This window comes from Maylandia zebra, linkage group LG1 (assembly GCF_041146795.1).
Source record: "Maylandia zebra isolate NMK-2024a linkage group LG1, Mzebra_GT3a, whole genome shotgun sequence".
NCBI classification, from domain to species: Eukaryota; Metazoa; Chordata; class Actinopteri; order Cichliformes; family Cichlidae; genus Maylandia; species Maylandia zebra.
In genome coordinates, this window is record NC_135167.1 from 16,369,689 (window position 1) to 16,393,354 (window position 23,666).

The 23,666-nt window shown below is 39.3% G+C and overlaps 1 protein-coding gene and 1 long non-coding RNA gene across 5 annotated transcripts in view; one reads left to right on the plus strand and one right to left on the minus strand.

The window, feature by feature from the left end:
* On the plus strand, window positions 1–19,335 carry rps6ka2 (ribosomal protein S6 kinase, polypeptide 2). 2 transcript variants are annotated; one of them, XM_076882370.1, is made up of 22 exons: window positions 1–853; window positions 3,061–3,177; window positions 4,453–4,534; window positions 5,198–5,278; window positions 6,109–6,188; window positions 6,478–6,584; window positions 6,668–6,705; window positions 6,801–6,943; window positions 7,752–7,822; window positions 8,094–8,182; window positions 9,801–9,865; window positions 13,513–13,615; window positions 13,765–13,949; window positions 14,105–14,227; window positions 14,506–14,595; window positions 14,724–14,882; window positions 15,109–15,270; window positions 15,373–15,449; window positions 15,713–15,830; window positions 15,946–16,002; window positions 16,380–16,460; window positions 17,513–19,335. In XM_076882370.1, the coding sequence occupies exons 1-22, from the start codon at window positions 749–751 to the stop codon at window positions 17,660–17,662; spliced, it is 2,283 nt and encodes a 760-aa protein (XP_076738485.1). In that variant the 5' UTR covers window positions 1–748; the 3' UTR covers window positions 17,663–19,335. The 2 variants fall into 2 exon arrangements, with proteins under 2 accessions (XP_076738485.1, XP_004539501.2); XM_004539444.4 differs by having other exon boundaries at window positions 6–853; window positions 13,807–13,949.
* Window positions 18,640–23,666, minus strand: part of LOC101486060 (uncharacterized) — a 17,792-nt gene continuing 12,765 nt past the window's right edge. For all 3 annotated transcript variants that reach the window (XR_190893.5, XR_013097055.1, XR_013097054.1), the window contains 2 exons: window positions 22,976–23,285; window positions 18,640–20,143 (listed from right to left, as the gene is read on the minus strand). This is a non-coding gene — a long non-coding RNA (uncharacterized LOC101486060). The remainder of the gene's footprint in view (window positions 20,144–22,975; window positions 23,286–23,666) is intronic.

Genomic DNA, 23,666 nt, shown 5'->3' on the forward strand with positions numbered 1-23,666 from the left:
ATGTTATTTTGTCATTTGTTTCATTGCCTGTGTGTGTGGAATTGGATGCCACACACAAAAAAAGAAGGGACAGGAGAAGAGGGAGACGGAGAGGTAGCTGGGTTACAACCATGTGACCTCACCAGCTGTTGCTGTATGCTGTTGGGAGAAACGAAGAGGGAGGTGAGGGCCAGGAGCAGGGGCGAGAATAAGAGAGGGAGGGGTGGCACACAATGTGACTGGTGACAATCCCTTGGTCTGCAGAAAGAGAGAGGGAGGTAGGGAGCAGGGGATGAATAAACACATGCACGGGCAGAGATGTGAAGAGGGAGCTCACACACACGCACCTCCTGATTCAGCGGAACAGATTTATTCGTCACCTCTCCCTGCAGCCTCACGCAGAGAGCCTGATGCAAAACACAAGGCAACCCCAAACCCAGCAGCACAGGTCCCGTTCATCATCCCGCTGTCTGCCTGCGTAGCTTTAAGCCTCTGTCACAACTCTGTCTGCGTGCTCGCCGGTGTCCACTGCAGCTAAGGGACACGGGACCGTCTGAGAAGCCACCGGAGGGACGAGAGGCGCATGCGAATGATGGGAAACCTAAAGAGCGAGGACCGCATTGAGGATGGACCAGTGATGAAGCTGCGAGACAAATAAACGAACCAATAAAAGATCAATTTCTACCCTAGGACCCCCGGCAGGGGACATGATTATCATTATGGGATAGATGCACAAAGGGGGGAGAGAGAGAGAAATCTGCTCGTTGCCATGGATACCAGCACGCGAAAATTCACGGTGAGGAGATGGTTTTCTATTTACCTGAAGAACAAGGCGGCAAGAAACAAAAACACCGCTGGGTTCTGCCAGGTGGAGGTGAGTGGCCTTAGCAGATCATTTGGACACAAATGCAAATATGTTTGCTGTAAGGGGGGGCTGCATCACATTTGCACCATGTGCGTTTGTGGGAATGTAACAGCCCAGACACCTGCTCACATGTGCAGCAGACAGTGGACTGCGTGTGTGTGTGAACAGTCCGTGTGCACATGGGAATGATAGTGGAAAGAATGTGTGTTATTTGGTTTGTTTTGGAGTGTTTCAGGAGTCACTGCTGCGTCGTTCTACAGCTGTTGCTGCTTTCTCTGGCCGTGGGGAAGCTAGAAAATAGAGGAATACGAAGGGAGTCACTGTGCTGTGACGGACATAGAGAGAGAGAGAGAGAGAAGTTGTATGGAAATATAGTCAGACAGAAACGCTAACGGGCAAACAAGCAACAAGGCAGGCAGGTTGATAGATAAATGGATACAGACAGATTGATTCAGCGGTCAGCCTCAGCAGTGGAGGTTTATTTATAGCCCAAACAAAGCAGCAGGGCAGAGAGAGGCAGTGAGTCTTTTGTTGCAGATCTACCTGAATGTTTTGGATATTAATGGAGCAAAACCTCACCTTATCCCTCCCTTTTCTTTGTAAAGGAGTGCTGATGAATCATCTTTATAGGCTACCGTTAACGTGATTGTTTTATTTTAGCAAATGCCTGCCTGCTTGAGTTTGTTTACCTGTCTAGTCGCCTGTCCCTGGAATGGGATGCTCTGATGCTCCATCAGGAGTAGGTGGAAATTACTCAGGCGACCTTGTTTAAGGAATAAACCAGCAATTAAAGAACAGAAGGGAGCAGTTTGCTCAGTATGAGTTGAAACTTTCCAGCATGTTACAGTTGAAGCCAGGCCTTCAATGACCTCAAAGTGACTGGTGAAAAATCCCATTACAGTAAGTTGGACTTTATATTTTTAGTGTGTAAATTAGCTCATGGATTGATTTGATCGAAGTGCATCAACATGCAAAATACTATATAATACAAACTGATATTTCAGTCACCCATTTATAATCCAATTCAGTTTTAAACAGTAAAATCTACAAAATGGCCGTTAAATATAACCTATTTTGCACATTTGCAAAAATGTTATCGTTTCATCTTCAAACTGGAAGAGATCTTCATCTCTTCATCTTACTTGAATCTATTGTACGTGTGTTGTGGGTTATAGATCTATATTCTTGCTATTCACTTATGTCAGTAATTGTATGGTTTTTAGACTTCCACTGTCTACACTGGTATGGCATAGTTCGTATTAGTCATTATTGTACTATCAAGATGAGAACCTTTCCTATGTTGTTTTCTTGATGGTACATCAATCTGGAAAATCAGACTGCAATTACCTCTGAATTCCTGATAGTTAGGAAAATAGTTTGGAGAAACCAGCTGTTTTATCCTTGCTATAATGACAATAACATTTGAAGGCTGTATTTATTTTTCATGACTTGCTTTGGTGGACGTTTCTGGTTTAAGGGGAACTGTAGGTGGGAGATGGCATCAAAAGACTTGCCGTCACTGGAGAAATGAGACCATGTGATTATTTTCAGCCTCATGTGAACGTTCAGTCACTCTGGCTCCCAGATCGAGGGAAGCATTTCTTTCTCTTATCAAACTATTCCACGAGGATGGGTTAGTAGCTGATCACAAGCTGCATTAAATGCATAAAAGGGTATGAAAATACCTCAGCCAAGTGATTCTTCAGGACAGACAGAATCTTATCATATACTAAAAATGAAGGTTATCTAACAGGTTTCATCAAACAAGTGGAGGCTAGAAGAATCGATTTATAACCATTACCCATATTTACCAAGTCCTGATAGTGTTTTGTACAGAATTACAGTATAAAAGAAGTTGCAGTGTATATCATATTGTCACAATATCCAGTCTAAGCCTTGCCTCTTGTTGAAAGTTGGTCATTCACTTCATTAAGCAAACTGAATAGGCTGAAAAAGGCAGCTTACACTGTGCATGATTTCCAGTGACCTCAGCCAATATCTTGATAGCAATATAATGGCTTGTAGATGACTATCTATCTTTAGGTATGGATTTAATGAGTAATTATTACATTGATGGCCTTTTTAAATGCACATTGAGGTTATAGGGACACAATTTAATCATTGCTCATATGTTGTAAAGTGTAATTTATTAACTCGTTTAAATCTCACCTTAACCCTAATCTACCAATAATGACTTCTATCTTTTCTTTCATCAGGATGACAGTGTACTTAAGGAGTTTGACATCAGCCACCATGTTAAGGAGGGCTGTGAGAAAGCAGACCCTTCACAGTTCCAACTGCTTAAAGTGCTGGGACAGGGATCCTATGGAAAGGTACAATGTGCAACCATTTACTTACTGCAGCTTTAAGGCTTTAATCTGATAAAAGTGATGGGACACTGACCTTACGGAAAATATCAGTGTTGACAATAAAAAAACATAAATAACCTTAAAAAGTCTAGAAGGTCACCTCTGAGGCTACATGTATTTGGTATAATGATCATGTTAATATTTTTTATTCCTCTCGGTTTTATTAGAATATGTGGACTTCTCACTTGATGATGCCCAAAAGTAAGTGCACATTCGTGTGACTGTTGAGCACTTCATCCAGACACCATCAGCATTAATATGCTGCTGTAATTGCCTCCAGTCCTGTGGGAAGTATTTCCAAGATAGCCTGAAACCACACTGCAGGAATTTGCTCCTGCTCAGACACCAGAACGTTAAGGTCAGACAGTGATGTGGTGCAATATGGTCTGCCTCGCAGTCAGTGCTGCAAGTCCTCCCAAAGGTGTTGGATTCAGTTGAAGTGAGAGGTCTGTGCAGATTGGTCAAAGCTTTTCACACAAACTCAAGAAATCGTGGGGGTTTTTTTGTACTTGCTTTATGCTATTGAAAAGAGGCGAGCATTTCTTAAAATGCAACTGTAAAAAAGAAAGTGCACTATTGTTCAGTCCACTTAGAACTAAGGTCCTGCTTAACTCTAAAAAACTAGATTCAAATGAGCCAGGAGATGTCCACTTACCTTTTGGCACAGTGAATATATGCGTGTCTGATTTCAGTGCCGCAGCTGATTATGCTTTACCAGCCAATCATCTGCTAATGATAAGCCATCTAGTTCTAATTATCTGTAGATTAGCTGCCTTGACAACGGTTTCACAGATCACCAAGTTTATTTAAATTAGTAAAGGCTCACTGATTTGTTAATGTTACTGTAGATTAGAGATCGGAATGGGCCTTACATGAAACATCAGCAGATGTTGGCATGTGGCTGCCGTTTCCAAGGCTGCAGGCATGGACAAAAGGTCACGTCACAGTGTGGCTTAGACAGCATGTTTACATAGCTTGCTATATGTCTGCTAAATTATTGCAGACCTTGTTTAAATCGTAGCTGTTGTCTCTGTTGCACCGAAACCACATTGATGTGGCTCTTTTATGTAACGTGATGGTAACTTGCTCCGGCTTGGTAACCTACAAAGGGTGAATATAGCATTTTTAAATGTTGTGAAATATAAATGACAAGTTTGTTTTTTTTTCTTTTGTTTCAGAAACGTCACTACGAAAGAACAGTTGCACAAAATGTGATGTTTATGGTAATTATCATTGCAGGTGTTTCTGGTTAGAAAAATAAGAGGAGTGGACAGAGGACAGCTATATGCCATGAAGGTCCTGAAGAAGGCAACGCTAAAAGGTGATTTAGTGCAAATACACTTGGCATATTGCCCCATTGGCATCATTTCAAATAGTAATAATAATTTTTTTAAAAATTTCTTTCAAACAAAGCCTTTTTGTATCATGTTCTTGTTATTGGCTATATTTAAAGAAAGAAACAAAACAAGCACAGCTCCACAGAGGATTGGATCTGAGTCATGGTCATTTGTTAAAATTATTATTGGTTTAGTAGAGGAGCAATAGATATATCATTGCCCAAGTTCTCACAGTGCCCTACATTCAAGGGGATTTTGGGTAAAAGAGGTTAGTTTGTACTTTTGATTCAGATAAACTGTTTTGCGTCAGCCGAGATTATTGTAAACAGGGGTGTACTGTAAAAGCAGGTTCAGATGTCATGTGCTGATTTAGTGACTTTGTACAAGCCTTAATCCTCTTAACCTGCACCTCTGGAATCTAAAGAGTTACACTGTCATCTTGTCAAGCAGACAGATGTTGCAATAACACTGTTATTGTGGTTTTCATTTCACTATAAACCAGCTACACTGGATTTAATTTACCTTAATTTCAAGGAAATGCATTCTTATCCTACATAACACGTACTCGTGTTATTAGACTTGTGACATTTTACAGAATGAACTGGCTGAAACTTCATTAAAAAGACTGCCTTCTATCTCCTACTCAGTTCGGGATCGTGTGCGATCGAAGATGGAAAGAGATATACTGGCTGAAGTGAACCACCCATTTATAGTTAAACTTCACTATGGTGAGTATGAATTACTTGTGCTTTTTCAGCATGTATGTGTTGGAATCTATTGGCCTTATACATGTAGAATGATACATAGTGTTAATAGTGAATGTTTGGCCATTAAACATGGCCTAAGATTTGAAGTAATCAGGTCAGCATATGTACAAGTAATAAGGCAAAAACTCAGATTGCCCTAAATGCTCTATTTCAGAGTTTTTTTCTTTTCTTGGTTGTGTGCTGTTTTCCGAATAGCATCCACTTAAAGGGAAAATTGAGTTTAAGTAGGGGAAAGAAAGCTGAAGTGGCTTATTTCAGACAGTAGATGAACCAAGGGTTAGTAGTAAAGCCCAGTACAGGGCAAATAAGGATATTGTTGAACTATGAATCATGCAAAGCTACTTTAATAGAGTTAAGGAATAAAGGTGTGGAACCAGAAATGAGCATAGAAAAATTGTGTTGGGTAAGTCATTATTTGTTTAATAAATGTTGTTTAGCGTTGGTCTATATTCCTCGTCCCTGTAGTTCTAAATCAACAGCTAGTGTCTGTTTAAATGGGGCTGTGTGCTGTTGGGGGACTTCAGCGGGGCAGTTGACTAATTAGTCATTTTGATCTGTTACACAAAGACAAGGTGACATTTCACAAGTCATTTTTCTCATTGCATACATGTTCAAAAATGAGGGAAGTCATTGTAGTCTGCCCTTATTTGTATCTATACACAACTGCAGATAAATGTGCAGACTGTGCACAAAATAATAGAATACTTTATAGTCCTCAATACAGCAATTAAAGCCTCAAGACGTGTTTAACTTGCATTTCTGTTTGTGCATGTACTTGTGTATTTGTGTAGCCTTCCAGACAGAAGGGAAGCTCTACCTGATCCTGGATTTCCTCCGAGGAGGAGACCTTTTTACTCGTCTGTCCAAGGAGGTAGGCTTCCTGGTTCAAATCATAATCCACTTCTCACTGTTTGTTATGGGAAGGTGTTTGTATAACTCCCATCATTCGCCTGTGAAAGAGATCAAAGACAGTCATTTTTTTTGTACTTTAAAGGAGGCACACATATTGAGACAATGTGCCATAGTTCGGTTGGCTCTGGTGAAAAGCGAATTTCATAGGAGAGAGCTCAAAAACAAATATGTGAATCAATAACAGACCAGTTTCCCCTTACTTTTCGTTTTTGCACATTATATTTAATACATTTGTTCATTTGTACTAGGTAATGTTCACAGAAGAGGATGTGAAGTTTTACCTTGCAGAGCTGGCTTTGGCCTTGGACCATTTACACAGTCTGGGGATCATCTACAGGGATCTCAAGCCTGAAAAGTACTAGCTCATAAACATCCCTTTTATGCATTTTAGAAAAAATATTTCGATGCTGATTTTAAAGTTCTCTTCTCCCTCTTAAGCATTCTTCTGGATGAAGAAGGACATATTAAGATTACAGGTCAGTACATCTGACTGAAAACTGTAATTCTCTGCTTTTCTGTCTCTATTTGTCTTTTGACTATGATCCCCTTTTGTCTCTGTCTCACTATCCAGACTTTGGCTTGAGTAAGGAAGCTATTGACCATGATAAAAGGGCTTATTCCTTCTGTGGAACAATAGAGTACATGGCTCCAGAGGTTGTAAACAGGAGAGGTCATACACAAAGCGCTGACTGGTGGTCATTTGGCGTGCTTATGGTAAGTCTTTTACTTTGATAGTGTCTCTACACTTCTGACATGCATGACTAATTTTCCTTCTGAGCATGCAGTCACTCTGCTGGCTTGTATGTTTTATCTAATAATGAATTAACTACAAACTCAGTTCTTAGATAATATGCCAGTGCACTGATTTCTTCGTTTGGCTTTCCTCTGGCAGTAAAACAACTTTAATTACTGTATCTGGCAGATTAGGTCCCATTATTTTCAGCAAACGTGCATCTGCTGGATGCTGCTTGTTTCGCTAGCCTGGTGGCTTACTTTACTAATACTGAGAGGTTAAACATTCACTGACAGCTGGCAGCTACATTAGGTCACCAGGGGAAGATGTCAACCCTGTCTGCCCTTGTCTGGTGTTAGGAATGTACTGATATTAAAATAAACAAATAAATAGCCGAAGATTTCTCAATGTGCTGTAGAGATATTGAAAAGTAAAAGAGATTACTGAAAAAAAGAGAACTCCTTCACATTGTAATCCAATCTTTAATGTGGGTGAATACCATTGGGTGTGGCAAAGTCTATTATCAGGGTGCACAGTAGGTTAGGTTTGTTACAGTGTTAACCAGTGTATATCTTTATTTTATGCCTCTCAGCCTTTTCCAGTTAAATGTGATTTAGGTCATGGTATTATGCGTTAATTTCAACAGCTTTGTTTCTGATTTGGCCCGTTTGCAGTGGAAGTCAAATGACTAATAAAATTTGAAGCAAGCATGCTAATGAGATAATCCACCTCCACAGCTTCCATTATTGGGCGGACGTGTTTTGACAGTTGTTTCGTTGTGTTTTCCAGTTTGAAATGTTGACGGGATCATTACCCTTTCAAGGAAAAGATCGGAAAGAAACAATGGCACTTATTCTAAAGTAAGACTAATTATTGTTGCTATTTTATTGAACCTTCACATCTTTTGCAGGATGTAATGTTTAAAAATTCTTATCTGTTTCCCATTGTCCAACTGCATTTCAATTATCTATATTGTATCTTTGATTTCTGAGGGTTGCTTTATAGGATAAGCTGCTTATATAAATCTGCAATTATTAACCTCAAGAGATCCACTATACCTGAATGAACATAAAAATAAACTGTCAGCAGACATAAACATGCATAAACCTGTTTCTTGGCTTGTGTGTTCAGGGCTAAGCTGGGAATGCCACAGTTCCTCAGTCCTGAAGTGCAGAGTTTATTAAGAGCGCTCTTCAAGAGAAATCCTGCTAATCGACTTGGTATGTATAAAAACCTTGAACAATGACAATTAAATGTGTTTTTAGAATAAATTTAGAAACTTAAACATCAGCAGTTTGTGTCCATTTGGATAACTTTTGAAGTCACTTCTTATTTTACACACTCTCTGGTCTCTTGTAATAGGTACACCTAATCAGCACCTCATTTGGGCAAATATTTTAGCAATTCAGCAGCAAATTGCATCACATGTCACATGTTTGGCATGTAGACATGGTCAGGATAACCTGCTGAAGTTCAAATGTGGCATTAGAATGGAGTGAAAGGTGAGCTGAGTGACTTTGACTGTAGCAGGGTTGTTGGTGTCAAATGGGCTGATCTGTATATTTCAGAAACTGTTCTGATCTACTGGGATTTTCCCACATGTTTAGTGAGTGGCAGCTCTCTGAGCAAAAATGCCCTGTTGATGTAGAAGAGCATGAATGAATATACAATACATTGAACCACATGGGCTACAGCAGCAGAAGACCACACCTCATGCTGCTCCTGTCAGCTAGAACAGGAAACTGAGGATATGCTCACCCAACTGGACAACAGAAGCCTGGAAGAAAAAAGTTTCCAGGTCTTATGAGTATCAATTTCTGCTGCAACATTTATATGACAGGGTCAGAAATTTGTTTACACATGAAAGCATGGGTCCATCCTGCCTTGTAGGAGGGTTAAGGCTGCTTATGATGGTGTAATAGTGTGGGGCATATTTTCTTGGTACATTTTGACCCCTTAGTATCAACATATCACATTTACCTGAATATTGTTAATGACCATGTACATCCCTTTAGTGTACCCATCTTCTGATGGCTGCTTCTGGCAGGATAATGTGTCGTGTCGCAAAGCTCAGATAATCAAAAATGGTTTCTTGAACATGACAATGAGTTCACTGTACTCAAATGGCCTCTATAATCACCAGATTTCAATCCAATAGAGCACTTTTGGGATGTGGTGAGACGGGAGATTTAGAGCAATTGTGTGATCCTATCTAAATCTCTGAGGAATGTTTCCATCACCTTGTTGAGTCTGTAGTGTGAAGCATTAAGAAAATTCTCAAGGGAAAAGTACCAGTACTAACAAGGTGCTAATTTGGTTTAAAAAAAAAAATCTATTCATATTACAAATGTACCACATATAACACTAGAAATGATACTTTGTCCATTCATGGTTTACAAGAAATTCACCTGCTAAATTCATGATCATTTTAACAGTGATTTAAATGCAAGAGTGAGATAGCTCTCAAGAGCCTTAAAAAAATCACTAAGGGAAGTCGTCGCCCTGGAAACAGCTGTTTGACCTGTTGCCCTGTGGTCGATGTTACATTTCCACCAAAATAAAGGATAAATAGATTAAAGAACAGTTTTTTAAATGCACCATGGCATGGCGGATTTATTTATTTATTTGTAGTTTTTACTCCTTCATATCCATAATTATTTATTATCTTCAACTGAAAGGGTTTGTTTTACTGTGTGAATGATTGTTGAAGTGTGTGAATTGATTTTATTTTGGAGGTACATGCGGATGTAGCATTTCAGTTTTATTACATCTTGTGATTTAATGACAATAAAAGGCATTGCGGTTGATTCTGATTCTCTTAATCTGTGTTACTTATAGGTGCAGGACCAGATGGAGTAGAAGAAATAAAAAGGCACCGCTTCTTTGCATCAATAGACTGGAATGTAAGCATAATTTATTAAGAGTATTCTGCAATATAGATATTTGGGTACTATAAACTTGTATTATACCGTTATTGTCTTATAACCACTGTCTTTCTCACATTTACGAATAATAATAATTTCTTACTGCATCAACTACATTGCTGTTGTAGTTTTAAAGTGCAGTAATGAGATTATTGACCTGAGTTAAACTTAAAATCAGCATCACATGGATCAGGTTTACTTGGTCAAGACAACTCCTCCTTCACTTCCTCAAGAGTTGTCCATAGTCACGGCACTTTAACATGCTCATGTGATGTTGGTTAGCAGCAAAACCCCAAACTTCCTTTTCTGTCCATCTTGCCTAACTTTTTTTGCAACTAATCTTCTTATCTGTAAAAGCCTTTGTCTCAGAAAGTTGGCTCATGTGCAAATGTTTTCACTAAAGTCTTTATCCTAACTATCTTTATCTAACCTTGAGACCTCAGCTCCTTTGGATGTACAGTGAAAAACAATTTGCCCCCTTGGCGTTCTTCAAAATGCAAGCTGTGCTTATTGCATGTTAGAAAACAAAGCCCTCCTACACTATTTGTGGGCTGAAACATTTGTCAACAGAAGCAGAAAAAATATTCATGTCATTTTTATAAATTTGAAGATTGCATTTCTGATAGGGCTATTTCATTCCCATTCCATTCATCCAGCATTACTTTAAAAAAGTGACACATATTCGTGTTGGTTACACACCACCAAGCCTGCTGGCTGCCATAAAAGGGGATTTGGTTTTTCTCTCTCCTTTAAATCAGTTTTAAAAGCAGAAATCTCAGCAAAGCAATCATAGACTCATTTGTTTTATTGATTGTAATCATCCTCCCTATAAATATCTGCTCTGATCTCTTAAAGCACCCTTCCTTTTTAATCACAGATGTTTGGAAGGCTTGGGACTCTCATTTATCTGCTTTTGTGAATTATGGCGCTCTTATTTCTATCAGAATCCACTATCATCGGCTTTACATGCTCGCTAATCTCTGCCCTCACCGCGGGTTCCCATTGCTGCCCTCCTCACTACATTACTACCTGCTCACTTCCACACAACATGCTCCCATTTACACATGGTGTTGCTGGCTTGATGTGACAACTGTCAGTAAGAGGCTTATGCTCTATTCTGCACTATGCTAATTAAATCACTGTACTCTATCAGGCAGAATGATTCCACATCATTCATCAGAACCTTTTCTGACTTTGCGGTCTTAGCCTTTCTTTAATGTCTTGATCTTTGAAATAGTAAAGATTTGTAGCCTCATTTTCTCAACACTATCAAATGAAAACCAAATACTCAAATGCATCAACACTTCCCAATTTCTAATAGTCTCTGTTGGTTACTTTCCATGTATGCTAGTAATAGGAACCCAGAAAGATTGTTCCCTTTAATGGGCACTGCAATGGTGACATCTGCAGGCTATACTCAGTATTACAGCAGGTGCCTTTCTGCTGCTGTATAATAGCTATACAACCAGCCACCAGTCTTTACTTCATATTAATTTTTTATAATTTTTTCCCATTAGTGGATATTCACATTTATTCAGAAGTCCTGAGAGGTGTTTCAAGATAGGTGCCAAGTTGCAGCACTTGCTTCTAGAAGGACCTTGTTGTATTCTGTCACATTCTAATTTGCTCTACTTTTTTCCTTTTTTTTTTTTTTAACTTCGGTTAATGAATAATTGAATATGATAGTCAGTGAAGAGCAAAATATATTGTATGATGGATGGTTGCGTGGTGGTTAGCACTGTTGCTTGAGTTCAGCTCCACCATCTGGGTGGGGCTTCTCTGTGTGGAGTTTACATGCTCTCCTTGTGTTTCCGTGGGTTCTCTCTGGTTTTCTTCCACACTCCAAAGAATGCAATTATTGGGGTAATGGATGATTTGAAGTTGCCCATGTGAGTGTGAGTGGTTGTCTGTCTCACTGTGTTAGCCCTGCGATAGACTCCCCCACAACTCTGACAAGGATCAATCAATCAATCAATCAAGGCTTTATTCGCCACGTGCAGGTTGCCCTGCAGTGAAATAGGACCCCCCCCCAACCTTACACACACAACACAGACATCACATGGGGATACAGGTCGGAGATCGGTAGCATTACAGAAAAAAAATACCGAAATAAACACTACAATGGGAAAGTACAAGAGGAAAAAAAAGAGGGGCTCAGACCCATCGTGTTCCCAGGAGGGAACAAGCATCGAAGGCATTTGGAAAGAGAGGGGGGATGAGTGTGTGCATATCAGTGTATATGTATGTGTGTGCGTGTCCAGAGTTCAGCTGAGACAGTGTCCTTCGCCCTGCTAGGCTAAGTAAACAGTCTTCCAGCCAACCCAGGTGGCCTTGCATGGAATGGGAAGGAACAGACTAAACACAGTCGTTATCAGGGTGTTTTTGTTTGGCTCCAGCCTTGCAACCGCAACTGGCGCCGAAAGGGTATCCGCATGAAGTGATGGTGCTTTTTACTTTAGTGCGAACAGCTCATATGAATTTCAAAGCCGTTCTAACAGTCCAACACTGGTCTCTCAATCTCCCGTTGGAGAGCCGTGAGCTTCTCCATGATGTTATCAAACTTGCGCTCTGTGATGTTGTCATTCTTGTGCTCAAAGAGCTGATTCTGAGAACTCACGACCACAGTGAGCCTCCCCAAGATGTAATCCAATTTGTGCTCAGAGATGTTATTCCGAGCGAGCCCTTCCAAGATGTAATCCAGTCTGCACTCAGAGATCTTATTCTGAGTATTCACAGCAGCCGTAAGCCTCTCCAAGATCTTATCCATGCTGCACTCAATGAGGATAAGCAGAAGATTTGAATGAATGGATGAATGAATGAATGAATGAATGAATGAATGGATGGTGTAACAAGTGCTACAGTTTTGCACAGTGTCTGTCTGCTAGCTAATGGTACAGTGGCTGTACCCAGTGAGGAAAAAATGATAAAGTGGGATAATATCACTCGAGAAAGAGAAAGGTATAAGAAAAAACAGGAAGATGAGAGATTATTTTCTAAGGTAAGGACTCCTTAGCAAGTCATATTATAATATGACAAAATAAAGTTGTCCTAAATCATTTTAATTTTTTTTAATTGGATATTGGATCTGTACATACATTGTCTGGATATTTCCAATTCTGAAACTATATTACAAGAAAAGTCCATGTCAATCAAAGTATATACTTGACTGTAAGGGCAGGCTAAACTGGGAAGTTTAATGGTTACAGTGATGAACTGGTGAAGGGCAGACTTATTCATAGAAAATGCTCTTAAACTGGTTGTTGTTCTCTTTTCTTTTTTTTTTTAAATTGTTTTAATTTGTAATATTAAAAAATATTTTACAACTTACAACAATTGTTTAGTATAGCACTTTGGGCAACTATTTTTCCGTGTTTAAATAAATAAATTTTACTTATTTGTCTTATTTGTGTGCAAACCTAGCAAACTTGTGGACTATTTTTTATCAGATCTGACTGAAATAATCATTTTTTCCCCCCCAAACACGCTATAGTCAAAGCTTATACATCGTGTTTTCTTCTGACTTTTATACCTCCTTTTATACCTCCAGATCATGTGTCATTTGTGTTGAATTCAGCTGCTGGTGTAACAGTATTCCAATTTCTCTGTTTTTTTTTGCTCATTCATAGAAGCTGTACAAGAAGGAAGTGAGGCCTCCTTTCAAACCAACCGTTGGCAGACCTGAAGACACTTTCCATTTTGACCCTGAGTTCACCTCCAGAACACCTACTGGTAACTAAAGCATGTAGACACACATGCAAATACAGAATTAATGTATAGGTTATAGGCGACTGGGTTCAATGAGGAACAGAAAAAAAAGAAAACTACCATACTGATCAATCGTTTTTACTAAACTTTAATATTTCTAAAACACTGTCAAGCACTCTGCAGACGTTTGGTTCAATGTGTCTTGGGATATCCAGATTCTCCAGGCATCCCTCCCAGCGCGAACACACACCAGTTGTTTCGTGGTTTTAGCTTCGTTGCAACTAACCAAACTCAGGAGTCCAGTGTTGCTACAGTAGCGGCCACTCCTCAAGAGCTGAACATCAACCCCATCGCACAGGTATACATCTAATTAAATCACAGACTAGCACACAGTTTATGTATTTAGGTTTCTGACCTTTCCAAACATGACCTCAAATAAATTCCCTGTCAGCAACTACATAAGTCATTTAATGTTGTAGTGTTTGTGCACCTGATTATGTGTTTTCTACATAGCATCTCTGTGGTGATCTGGCCTTCGGTGATGTTTATGATCTGAAAGAAGAAATCGGACACACGGGAACCTCTGTCTGCAAAAGATGTCTGCACAGAATTACTTCAGTGGAGTATTGTGTGAAGGTAGGGGACACTTAACCTGAACTGCAATTTATTTAAATACACTATTGATTTACTCTTTGCCTTTAGAGCCTCAGCAGTAATATTCTTTACTATGATGGTGTTGAATGTAAACAGGGCTATTTGTTAGCTTGTGAAATGACTATTTGGGGCTGCTTACATATTAAAATAAAATGTAGTCAAACTGGACAAAACTTGCATGCTTCCTGAGCTGTAACTCAGAGTTAGTTACAAATCACTGGTGATCCATCATGCTAATATGCTGTGCACATTTATGTCAGATTATTGACAGAGCGAGGAGAGATCCGTCAGAAGAGATTGAGATTCTGTTAAGATATGGACAGCATCCAAATATTATTACCCTGAAAGATGTAAGTACAGCACATGAGCCTGCAGAATAGTGATTTTTAATTTGCATGTAATTTTTCCTAAGCATTTTTTCTTTTTTTTAAAAAGATATTTGTTTGTATCTTTCTTCTGCATTCACCTTTACCTATAGGTGTTTGACGATGGCCAGTGTGTGTATCTGGTTCAGGAGCTACTGAGAGGGGACGAGTTGCTGGACAAAGCTCTGATGCACACAAATTTTACTGAGAGAGATGCATCAGACATCATGTGCGCTCTGACCAAAACTGTGGAATATTTACACTCACAGGGGGTAAGCTGGATGAAAGGAGGGCTTAAAAATCAATCTTTGAATTCAGGTGGGGCGGTTCAGTCCCAGTGTCATAACATAGTGCATATACATTGCCAAAGCCCCATAACTTCAGAGGTCATTAACATCAGCACAAAAGCTGTGTGCTGGGAGCTTCAATGGCAATGTCCATGTAGTATATTTATATGTATGCACATTATTAAGGCTTAATGGTAACTATTTTTTCCAGGTTGTACATCGAGACTTGAAACCCAGCAACATCCGCTATGCAGATGACAGTGGACTCCCAGAATGCATCAGGATATGCGACTTTGGTTTTGCCAAACAGCTCAGAGCTGAAAATGGTTTGCTGATGACTCCCTGTTACACAGCTACGTTCATGGCTCCTGAGGTACATCAGCAGTCATTACAAGGTGCATCTCAGTATCACTTATACAAATTATTTAACAGATATCTGTGAGTGGTTTTCTTTGCTTTTTTTGTATATGTGCAGATTTTGAGGAAACAGGGTTATGATGCAGCCTGTGACATCTGGAGCCTGGGGATCCTGCTCTACACTATGATAGCTGGGTGAGTTTATAAGGTCTTAATACAACTCACACTCACAGGTTGTGATACAGTTCAGGTGTAAACTGTATGCAATGTTGCAATTTTCTTCAAAGACTCCTGCAACAGCAATAAACAGCATGTCTAAATACACCCCCCACCCCCCGGTGAAATAACAGTGAGACAATAAGAGAAAATGTCTCAAATCGGAGGTCATGGTTTTCTGGAGTCATGCATTTTTTATTAGATTGAATTGCTTTCTGTAAGTGGGCATTGTTGTTGGTCAGTTTCAGCCCATTTGCCAACAGTCCCGAGGACACAGCAGAGGAGATTCTGGCTCAGATCGGCTGTGGGAAATTCATTATCACAGGAGGAAACTGGGAGCTGGTGTCAGAAGCAGCCAAGGTTCAAACATCTTAATGCTTTCTGATTTGCATAAAATGGAAATGTTTGCCTCTAGCATCGTAGTATCAGTGCAGAACAAATATATTAACCGTTCATGTCCCCATTTGTTTAACAGGATATCGTGGTTAAGATGCTCCATGTGGACCCCCACCAGCGTCTGACTGCCCCACAGGTACCATTAGTCCATAACATAAACTGGCCTGTCATATGGCATATTGTGCTATTAGTATAGTGCAGGTCCCACCTTGACAGTTTTTTTCCATCATGATATAATGAATATGCTATAGATATAAATTTTATTAATTTAGACAAAGCAATAGATTACAAAAGTGTATACAAACTGAAATTTTACATACATATCATTTCCTTTAGCCCAGATGTACACATATGCACTGAGCCTGATGTTCATACCACGACAGTATATCATGTGTTTGACTATATACCTACACTGTTTGCAATACTACAGATGTATCATGGTTGTGGTGTTACCACGTTATATACATTATATACATTCAGAGCTGATATCAGTTTTACTGTGATGCTTTTCAGGTTCTTCGTCACCCCTGGATTGTTGAGAGAGACCAGCTCTCTGACAAATGTCTCACCAGACAAGATCCACTCATTGTCAAGGTCAGAGCCTTTGTACTCTATGTAATTACAAATACAGATTACTATAGAGATAAGCATATTATCCCCTGTATCGTGCTAATATAGATGGAAAAATCACTTATATATCTATTGCTCAATCTAAAATCTTCTAAGGAGACCTCCAAAGAAAAGTGGATGTTTATAGTTTTTTGGGGTGGGTATTTTTATACTGTAGCTCCTACATTTTATGCTATTAATGTTTTGAGTTTGTAAGACTGCTACCTATATCAGGTCACTGTAACAGAAACTTTAACATTTTATTTAACCAGGAAGTCCCACTGAAATAAAGTGAATTCTACCTTAAAACAGAAGTTTGGTTCATCTTCGATGTTTAATGCAGAGTAGTCTTAAAAAGTATCTGGGAAAAAAAACACTTAAATTGTACCTGAAAGTATCAGATGTATTTGGATAGAGGAATGCAGCTTATAAATCGCTCCATTTTTACCAGCAGTGGTGCTGATTTACTGGTATGTCCATATTTTCAGTATTAGAGTGGTCTCCTATTAAACTGATTAATTTGCACAAAAAGAAGTAGGATTCAAAGTTGCATGCATAGCTTTATAACTGTTTCAGAGTAGTCCTCAAGGTCTGATTAGTTGATAATAAATATAAGTACACAATTTTAGTAAGTATAATTCTATAATTTCATACATGCCACAAAAATCTGTTATTGTTAAATTGAAAAGGCATAGTTAAAGTACTAAATAAACACTGTAGAGTAGCCACATGTGGTAAATGATTTATTAGTAATTCTAATAGGTTAACCTCATAGATTAAGTATACATTTTAATCATACATTTTAACATAGGCTATTAAGGTACATAAGAGAAGATGCACTTTACTTTAAAGCTTGGGAATTCTTTTGTTATAACAGGTACAAAAATTATATATATTTAATAGCTAATATAATTAAATGGGTAACCATCAAATAGATTGTCTGGTCAATAATTCCTTTAAAATGGCTCTTTTGATAGTAAAGGTGTCACCTGAATTACACTGATCCAATACAATGCATTCTACTTTTATTCCACTAGGGGGCTCTATCTGCCACCTATTCTGCTTTGAGGCGCTGTGCTCCTGCCCCTGTCCTGGAGCCTGTTCAGTCTTCTGGCCTTGCTCAGCGGAGAGGGATGAAGAAACTCGGGAGTCCAAAACTCACTTCAGATCCTAAGGAAAAGGAATAGCCTCAACCATTTGAATGCAGCACAAATATAATTTTAGCTTTTAATCGTAGACCTGCATTCTAAAAAGCACAAATCACATCTAATAAACTATAACATGACAATATAGAGGCCTACTTGTACTGGCACCAGGATTAGCGTCAAGTGAATTGTTTCAATTTTAACAGCTTGATGCACCGATATAAAATTCATCACATGCACCTTCATTGGAAACTGTGAAACTGAGTGGCTTGAGGAAGTCAAATAATAGACCTTAAAATAAATTATTCTTAATTTTGAAAAGAGAATTTTCAATTCAAACATACAGACATTTTATTTAAAAAAATTGCTTCTAACTTACCCGTCCTTTGGAAGCTGGCCTTGATTTCAGTTGGTTAACATCCTTGGTCATATAAGTGGCAAGGCTGTCTTACAATACACACAGACAAACTCTTATCTGCCTTGAATTACTGTATATTTGCAGGAACGGCTGCAGTTCAAAGTAAGAAACAGTAGACTGAAAAAACGAGTATTCAGTGCCACAAACATAAAAGTAGCAGTATGGTTTATATATTTTTGTATGTCAACAAAAGCATAGCATTTATTGTTCCAAAGTCATAACTTATACACACAGCATCTCTCTTAGATTAGCATATTTTACTCCAATCCTCAGACTCATGCCTGTTAAAAATGTAAATATCCTACCAAAGGGAATTATTTATTTAAAAATGCCATCTACATTAAGAACCACTGGATGTTGCACTCGAGCACCAGCAGAACAAAACAACCTAGCGTAAATATATATATTGTACGGCTGAGGTATAGTACAATTAAAAACACCAGAGGCCAGTGCCACTGGCACCTTTCTGTACCAGATTTTTTTTTTTTTTTTTTGCCCGATTCAGCTGCTTTCATACGGTGTTGTTCATGTCTGAGGTGGAGCAACACTTGTTGGGAGACTTTAGTCCTCAGCAAGTCGTCATTCAACTGGAGTAACATCATTTCCACTTTACCCATGTCTCTTCTGTTCTGCTCCTCTGGAATATACAGCTACTGAGATACTGAACAGCTATGCTCAAATTTCAAAACACACAGGAAGACTGACTATTTACAGAACCTATAGCAATGCCATTTAGTCTTATTGGTAGAAAATGTGATCAAGATTTTTCTTGCATAATTGTCTTCCACAGCCTTTGATTCACTGAGTAGTCTTTAAAAGAAACATGGCACACTCTGCAGTCTATACATTTTAGACAACGTCCAGCATAATTCATCAATTTGCATGTGCTCAAATGTGTTTATCAGTAGGCTTATGTTTGCCATTAGTATCTGAAAGCCAAAACATTGGAGAATCACTGTGTCAGATTTTTGTATATACTGTCTAATGCTGCTGCCCTGATTTTATCTAATGAGATGTTCACTCATAAAGACGAGGTATGATAGAACAGGGTTTTTTGCAGATACTAGTAGCACTTTGTGTTGTACAGGTAAGCCGTAGCAATGTAGATTATAATGCTCCACAAGTTAGAAACATACTTGCTGATCAGAGGTAAAACGTTTTGAGATGTGGAAGAAATAAGCACTGTAGTAGAGACAATACATTCTGGACACAGTTTTGTTTGCCAATTCAAAAACTGTGGGTTTTGTTGCACTGCACAACGGCAAAAGGTGTGGCTGGCGAACTGATGAAACTATAAGTATGCAGTATGAGTATGTGTGTTGTACAACCGTAAAAGTAATGTTGTATATATTGTTTATTAATTTAGACTGTACGTACTGTTGTGCAAAACCAACAGTATGTTGTATCAGCAGGCTTGGTTGTACAACTGTCAGCAACCAGGAAGACCGATATATTGTTTAGCAAATATATTGGGACTGTACATATTACATTGTGTTGTGCATCCATTGCTGTGTACATACTGTCTATACCCAGCCAATTGTTGAAGATATTGGCCAGAATGCCAAAGTTTTACAAATAAAGGAAAAGAACGGAAAATGACATTGAAGTGTATGAAGAGCTGGTTTGATTTGTTATTCTGACTTGTGACAGAAGCGCTCCCAGTAACGTGATCGATGCCATTAACCTGCATGCAATCAATCAGCCATTGCCTAATAAGGATTTGGCTTGTAAAAATCTATATTTTCATAACATAAACAAAAGGTCCTGTTCCATTTAATTGCTGTGAAGTCAGTGTAGTTTTATATTTAATAAGAAGGGTCACACCAAAAGAAATTATTTTCCAGTCATTAATAACCATTTCCTAATATCTACAAGTACTGAGAAAAATGTTTGACACCAACTTGCCTGTGAGGGGTAGAGGAAATCTCTTATTACCTGCCTTTTTTAGGAGTGAAACCTACTAAACCCAACATTTTAAACCTTCATGGTGCAGCAGCAGCAGCAGCAAGCCAGAGTTAAAGCCACTAGATGGCAACCAATCATAGTCCATCCTTTTGCTCTCTTTCCACTGCTTACTTGAAGTTGTCCCTTTAGAGCCATAATCCCTGAAAAAGAAGAAGGAAAACTCTTTAATTTATATCAACCACCAGGCACACCATAAAAGCTTTTAGCAGGCACTGAGCTGATGTGTCAGGTGGGTGTGGCGGGCTCATCAGCCCTGACATTTAAGTGCAGTAGTGCTCGGAGCAAAAGGGATTGTAGGATATGAGTAGATACAGATGACAAGCCCCCCTGTGAAGATGATTGCAGTGGAGTGACAAGAGGAGACCAAACAACAGACATAGCAAGGAGAAGGTGTCGGGAGGGGAGAGATGAAAGGCAAAAGAAAGAACAAGAGCTTTGAGAAACAATAACTCAACCCGGCAATTACAGCTTTGTCAGATTTTATGTTATCTTTTCATAAGGGGAGAACTTCAAAAATGTACTTAGAATCTTAAGAGTATATCGCCATTTTGAATTTATTGAAATCTTTGTAACTTTACCTTATGACTATGGAAAAATACAAATGATTGGTTTTGGTCTTAGGATTTTATATATTATTATTATTATTATTATTATTATTATTTTTAAATCTGTGGATATTTAAGTAAACCATGAGTTGGAAAACTGGTTAGCACCTGATACAGGTTAGCACCCTGCAATATGCAAGTTTTCAAATGCCTATGTAAGCAACTTTCTGATTTAGTACCAACAGTGGTGTTGTTGAAAGGGACATGACATTTTTCTGTAAAGTTAAGACATTAATATTTGCAGTATTTTGGTTGCCTCATCGCTACATTATTATTTTTTTTTTTTAAAAAGCTATTTCATATTGTCATAAAGATGAGGAAGACGAAGATGGATGCAAAGACAAAACAACAACAACAAAAAACCCAACAAAACAAAACAAGAAACACTGTTACTTTATGAAATCCCTGGGAAGTGAAGTGTTCCACTTAGGAAATCCCCTGGTACAGTCACCTTAACACCATGTCTTTTAATGACAAACCAGTCAAGCTGCAGTCCTAGATCCACATCCTCAGTCTATGTGAGATGTACCCCACAACCAGACTGTATCAGCCCTCCAGAAGCTGAGCTACAGTATGCTAGGCTGAACCTGAGGTACTGACTTCCAGCGTTGGCTGAGCCAGTGTAGCTTTCATCCTGGATGGAGGGGTTGACAGGCCCAAGCACTCTTTCTCAATGTACATGTACTTTTGTAAGTGTTTAATACATTCAGCGAGAGATAACCCTGCTTTTCGTCAGAGTTTTGTTTGTTTGTTTGTTTGTTAGTTGGGGTTTTTTTTAATGGCAATATTAAATGCCATTTCTGAGCCTCCTCTTTGGGAGACCTCTGCTGATCACCTGCACTGAAGCAAAACATTTTGGTAGTTTCACAGCAAACTGTAGTCTGTGCTTTTGGGACATGAGAAATGACATATGCTCAAGCCAAGCCAAGAAGTGGGGGCCTTTTCCATTCCCTTGCCCTTAAAAAGAACAGGAGCTCCTCCTGCTGGGGATGAAGGGAAAGAGAGTTTCTTTTGTTATGTTTTTGTTTTTGGTTGGACACCCTACAATTGGCAAACTGCCTGGCTGCAGAATACTTTCATTGTTTTGTTACCCCCTGAGCAAAATGAAGTGGTCACACTTGGTGACACTAACAAAGTATTTCGAAGTGACTGATGATACTGAAGGGGTGCTTGGTGGCACTGTCATTTGTCCTAGCATCTCCTCTCTTTGAACTAGAGGGGATGGAGACTGATGCTGGATTCCATCCACCTAAGTAAGATATTGGAGTTGGGAAGAGTAGTAGTAGCAGCAGTAGTCAGAAGAGAAAGAAAAAAAAAAACATATTTTTTATACTCCCTAGGCAAGTTAGAGCCACTAATACATCACAAAACTTGCAATGTGTGTGCACTCACAGATAGAAGCTGGCTGTGCATGGCTTATGTAATGAGTCACACACAACAGTGTGAGCACAGATTACAGGTTTTACTATATATGTTCACTGCTGCCATCTTGGATTGTGAAATCAGGGCTGGAAGTGCTCTCCAGCTTTCTGAGTTGGAAATCTGAGTTGAGGGGGCATTCCAGTTGCAAATTCTAATTTTGAAGTTGAACTTTCTGGCTTCCCAATTCAAATGGAAAGCAGTACGAGAAAGACCTGATAAACTGGGAACTGCAGAAGCACCTGAATCATAAACTATGAGGGCATTAGTTTACCCTTTCCATCCCTTCATGAGGTGATACAGAATACTGATTAAACGTTAGGTCAAACACTTCTTCTTACCCTCCTTTGGGCATGACAAGTTTCTTGCAGCCACCACTAGAAATAAATGCTTTACCCGAAAGCCTTGTGGTTTCTGCCTGCCTTGGCCTCCTGAGCAGATTGGGACACACTCTCCTTCTCTCTGCATTTTAACTCCACTTTGCCTATCCCTCACTGCCACTGCTGGAGCTGCAATGCTAGCTCTATGCACCTGGTGGGGTAGTGAATTTGATTTTTGTGGTAGGCAGAGGACGAAAGCTTCTCCGTCTTTCTGTCTTTCATTTTCTCCAAGACTGGGCCACAAAAGACCTTTGGCGGGACACAGGGTACGTCCATGACTCCAGCCTTCTTTGTCCATGATTGACAGGTTTAACCACAAGACTGTCCCACCAGAGACTGCAAGGCTCACCCACAGCCTTGGACTCCTCCACAGGAAGAGCATGGAATAAGTGTATAAACTACATACATTTTATACCAGAGTACAAGGCTTGGATTCATATCTTCCAAGTCTTTTCTTGATAAACAATGTGACAATGTTAAGGGAACATGCTGACTTTGCTGTATAGTGAGATCAATCTGCAGTAACACATAAATTATAGTTCTGCGTCAGATGTACATCGTAACTTACGACATAACCAGAACCGTTTCTTCTGATGTGCACCTCCTGAGAAATGTAAATACACGCCAGGTCAACTGCTGGAAGGTGGTGTCATCCTTGTCCTCCTTCATTTTGTCTAAATTGAGGTCTGTGTTGACGTCGCCATCCAGGTTACCCTCATTTCAGTTGAGGAGTCATTCACAAATGGCTGGGACACAACCAGTTCTTGCCCTCTATCATGTTTACCCATCTTGTGGTGGCTCATAGTTGATGGATGTCAGTCACAGCATTAGTGGCTGACAAGAAGGGGTCCTGCTGGGGTAGCAGCTATAACCATAGCCTGTTGGAAAAGGATGACATGTTATGCCATCTGTAGGTAGCGCTAACATCTGGGTTAAATCCAAATTGACTGTGTTAGCATGAGGGTTAGAGGCCATAACATGGCTAAACGAGTACGTCACCAAATTGCAGCTTCACATTGCTCACTTTTTCACTGTAGGAATCACTTCAAAGTTAGAACAGCTAATAATTCACATTATAACAGTCTCCTCTTTAGTTACATCTTTGCCTTTATATTCCAACATTCCCCTTCTGTCACAAAACAGAGGTCCAAAGAAAAGGGATATACACACTGACAGGGACAGATATCCCACCACCTATGGCACTGGATGTGCGTACATGCATATAAACACACACACACAGAGACACAGACCCTTGGACA